Raw genomic sequence first — 4,192 nt, forward strand, 5'->3', positions numbered from 1 at the left:
AATTTTGCTCGCAGAACGGTAGTGGCCTGCAGCAAAACTCAAACGCACTTCACCCACTGCTGGGGGCCCCCTGCTGCTGCTGGGGGCCCCCTGCTGCTGCTGGGGGCCCCCTGCTGCTGCTAAGGGACTCCCTGCTGCTGCTGGGGGCCCCCCTGCTGCTGCTGGGGGCCCCCCTGCTGCTGCTGGGGGCCCCCCTGCTGCTGCTGGGGGGCCCCCAGCTGTTCACCGCAGTTGGCAACTGCGGTGGACAGCTGCATGCGTTCGAGGCAGCTTCCAACAAGTGTTCCATGCATGCAAGCGCATGCAAGTCAAACTTGAACTTTCCACGCCAACATGCATGCAAGCGCATGCAAGTCAAACTTGAACTTTCCACGCCAAAACGCATGCAAGCGCATGCAAGTCAAAGTTGAACTTTCCAAAAAAACTGGAATTTTCAGATTTCAAGTTCAAAAGGCCGCGAGACCCACCGGGTTTTTTGTTCGCCGGCAGCTGGCGATTCGGCAGAGTCGAGGCTGTGCCACGGGAGATGGCAGAGCCCTTTGAGGGGGCCCCCCCCGCGGCTTTGGGGGCCCCACGGGCGCTTCGTTTGGCCATTTTGCTGCAGCGGTTTTGCAAAATAAATTTTGTGCGGGAAACTCGCGGCGGCCCGGAAGGCTCTGCCGCCCGCGGGGTGTACAGACACCCGAAGCACGCGCAGGGGAGGGCCAGAGGCCGCAGGTCCCGCGGAACTGCTGCTGCTGTTTACTTTTAAAAATCTGAAAACAGAAGATCGGGCTGGCCGAGAACTCGGCGAAGCCTCTGGGCTTGCTGCTGCGTGGGGCGGCTCCGGAACTGCAGCAGAAGCCGCCGCCCCCCTTTCCCCTCGAAGTTGAAAAGAACAAACTGGCCAACTGTGGGCCTTCCCGAAACTAAGAAAGCTAGAAGAGGGGCCCCCAAGAAAGCTGGAAGAGGGGCCCCCAAGCCGCAGCAACAAAGGGGTCTTCTGTGGGTCTGGAGGGCCTTCGGGGGCCAGCCCCAGGGCCCCCCGGCTGTGCCAGGGCTCCTTCGAAGCAGCAGCAAAGATCTATCTGCATGCATTTGAAAACAATAAACTGAATTTTAATTCAAGAAGTTGCAAGCTTTAAGCCTAAAGGAAAGCCCCGGGCCCGCCGGAGCTGCAAAGGCCCTTTTCTCCTGGGGGCCCCCCCATAGTTGTAGCTGGGCCACCGACTTTGCAGAAATGCGCAAAACAAATTTTATTCCACTTTTTGAAACGGCTTCCAGCAGTTGATGTGCAGCGCCTCGACGCGTTGGTTTGCGGCTGAGACCCGAACGCGAGCGGGCCATGCAGCTTCCTCCCCAGTCTCAGAGCCGCCAAGACCCGCAGCAGCAGCAGCAGCAGCAGCAGCAGCAGCAGCAAAGTGCGCACAGTCTGCAGCAAAGCCAGCCGCTGCAGCAGCCGCCAGCAGCAGCAGCTTCGCTCCTCCAAAGTGCAGAGAAAGGCCCTTGTTGGGGAGGCGTTAGAGACTGGCGGGGAAGGGCGGCTGCATGCGATGGGCACTTGAGGGGTGCCCCGGGGTCGCGAGGCCTCGTGCTGCTGCCTCCAGCGGCGCAAAGAGCTTCAAAACGCATTTATTTGACATTTAATTGCAATTTAAATGCAAATAATCCTTCAAAAATAACAGTTCCCGCAGATCTGCTGAAGGTTACCGTGCTTGGCGCCGGCCAGGATGTCGGGCGCAGTGCGGTGTACGTACGGCGCGGCGAGCGGGGGCTGCTGTTCGACTGCGGCAGCCACTTGGGCGCCAAACAAGCGAGAAAGCTGCCACTTTTGAATTTGCTTCTTCAGTTGACTCCGCAAAAAAGTGGAAAAGATGATCTGCAAACAATGGAGGAGGCGCTGCTCGAGCCTTCGCCGCTGTTCGCCTGCTGTACAGACGCCGCTCTCATTTCCCACTTCCACATGGACCACTGCGGCTCTTTGCCTTCGTTTACAGAACGTCTTGGGTAAGAATGAAACTGTTTCTCCTCGCGAGTCCTTGCAGCCCTGCTTTCCTGGTCGGGTGTATGTACAGCAGCAGTGAACACCAGAGGAAGCTGGGTCTTCGGGACCGCAGGCAGCTGCTCTTCACTCTTTTTGCACAAATAAAACATTGGGGCATATTTTAAAGGATTTTCGTGGATTGCCAGACCAAGACTCTCGCGAGTCCCGCAGACTTTGGCCGCTTTCTCCAGCACTGCTGCTTGTGGCCTCGTGCTGCTGGCTGTGCGGCTCTGCAGATATCGAAACCCAATAGCCATGACTTTCCCCACCCGCGCGTTGAGCCCAGTGCTGCTGCTGGACAGCGCGCGCATCTTTAAAGAGGCTTCTTTCCGGGGGCGGCAGCAGCTGCTGGCTGAGGGTAAGCAGCAAGTTGTGTGGGGCCCGGCCGCGCAGCGTTGCTGCTGCTGCTGCGTCTCTTGGCCTGCAGCGCCTTTGTTTGCAGCTGCGGCTGTGTGCTGCAGCCGAAGGCGGCGGCAGAGACGCGGGCCTCAGCAGCAGCAGCAGCAGCAGAGACGCGAGCCTCAGCAGCAGCAGCAGAGACGCGGGCCTCAGCAGCAGCAGCAGCGCCAGCGGCGAAGGCCGGGGGGCCGCAGCCGCTGGCGCTGCTTCGCAAGAACAGTGGAATTACACTGAGGCGGAGGCGCAGCGCTGCATGCGCCGCTGCGTGGCTCTGCGGCTGCACGAGTCTTGGGAGGCGGGGGGGTGGACAGTGACTCCCTACTACGCTGGCCACGTTTTGGGGGCTGCCATGTTGCATGCGCAGCTCCCTGGAGGCCCTTCGATCGTGTACACAGGTCCCGCATTCTCAATTCATTTGAAGCGGCAGACTGCCTCTGAAATTGCAGTCAAAACGACCCCATACTCGTCCAGTGTCTGTACACCGCAGCTGTCTGTGCACTGTCTGTACACCGCAGCCTCGCTTCCAGTTTCTCGCTGAGTTCGAACTGCCCAGTTCTGCAAGTCCGCTTAAAAGTCCAGTTTTCTCGAGAATAGTTCTGAGTAGTAGTGCTGAGTTTGGCCGTGAGTTCACTTGCATGCAGGAGACTTCAACACTTCGCCCGACAGACACTTGGGCAGCGCGAGCATTCCGAGGCTGCGGCCGGACTTGCTGATCAGCGAGTGTACGTACGCCTCGTTTGTGCGGCCTTCGAAGAGAATTACGGAAAGAGAGTTCTGCGACGCTGTGCACGAGGCGCTGAAGAAAGGAGTGGGAAATGAGGACAAGTCCTCAGCACTTAGAGTTTGTGTTGTACTTTGTTTTGTAGAACTTGTTGTCTTTTCCTGCATGACAAAGGACAAGTCCTCAGCACTTAGAGTTTGTGTTGTACTTTGTTTTGTAGAACTTGTTGTCTTTTCCTGCATGACAAAGGACAAGTCCTCAGCACTTAGAGTTTGTTGTTGTGCTTTGTTTTGTAGAACTTGTTGTCTTTTCCTGCATGCATGCGCTGCAGCAGCAGACGCGCAGCTGCTTGCTGCACTGCGTTTTGCTTCCAGGGCAAAGTGCTGATTCCGGTCTTCGCCGTGGGAAGGGCCCAAGAACTCTGCATGCTGCTGAACTCTTACTGGCAGCGCATGCAGCTGCAGTATCCGATTTACTTTGGGGGGGGCATGACGGAAAAGGCCAACAAGTACTACAAGCTGTACGTACAGTGGACTGGCAGCGACTTGCTGCACCGCCTGGGCGGCGCCAACGCGCAGCAGAATGCATTTGCAGACCAAGTCGAAGACGACTCTCCGGGCTCTGGTGCGTGGGCCCAGGAGTTGCAGTTGCTGTTAATTTGCTGCAGACTGCAGCAAATTAACACCAAGTTCACGGGAACTTGCTGTTAATTTGCTGCAGACTGCAGCAAATTAACACCAAGTTCACGGGAACCTGCTGTTAATTTGCTGCAGACTGCAGCAAATTGACACGAAGTTCCCGTGATTGGCTCTTTTTGAATCTCTTAGTTGCCTTTTGACTGCTCGCAGCCGCCGAGTTCGGGGCTTTCGACTTCTCCCACATCTCCACGCTGCCGCCCGAAGTCCTCACTTCCCCCACCCCCATGGTGCTTCTTGCAACCCCCGGGATGCTCCACGGGGGCCTGGCCTTGAAGGCTTTGAAGCTGTGGGCTGGGGGGCCGGAAAACCTCGTGTTGCTTCCGGGGTATTGCGTGCGGGGCACTGTGGGGG

General features: G+C 57.7%; 2 protein-coding genes across 2 annotated transcripts; one reads left to right on the plus strand and one right to left on the minus strand.

Annotated features, from left to right (window-relative positions):
* Positions 1 to 354: 354 nt before the first annotated feature.
* ENH_00086310 (hypothetical protein) lies at positions 355 to 594 on the minus strand (the record flags this gene model as incomplete). Its single annotated transcript, XM_013579509.1, has 1 exon — positions 355 to 594. One exon carries the CDS (start codon positions 592 to 594, stop codon positions 355 to 357), a length of 240 nt encoding a protein of 79 aa, XP_013434963.1.
* Positions 595 to 1,324: 730 nt separating this feature from the next.
* ENH_00080230 (hypothetical protein) lies at positions 1,325 to 3,530 on the plus strand (the record flags this gene model as incomplete). Its single annotated transcript, XM_013579510.1, has 4 exons — positions 1,325 to 1,986; positions 2,260 to 2,381; positions 2,485 to 2,817; positions 3,064 to 3,530. 4 exons carry the CDS (start codon positions 1,325 to 1,327, stop codon positions 3,528 to 3,530), a joined length of 1,584 nt encoding a protein of 527 aa, XP_013434964.1.
* Between the last annotated feature and the right edge of the window lie 662 nt (positions 3,531 to 4,192).

This window comes from Eimeria necatrix, genomic scaffold, assembly GCF_000499385.1.
Source record: "Eimeria necatrix Houghton genomic scaffold, Enh_scaff1736, whole genome shotgun sequence".
NCBI lineage: Eukaryota > Apicomplexa > Conoidasida > Eucoccidiorida > Eimeriidae > Eimeria > Eimeria necatrix.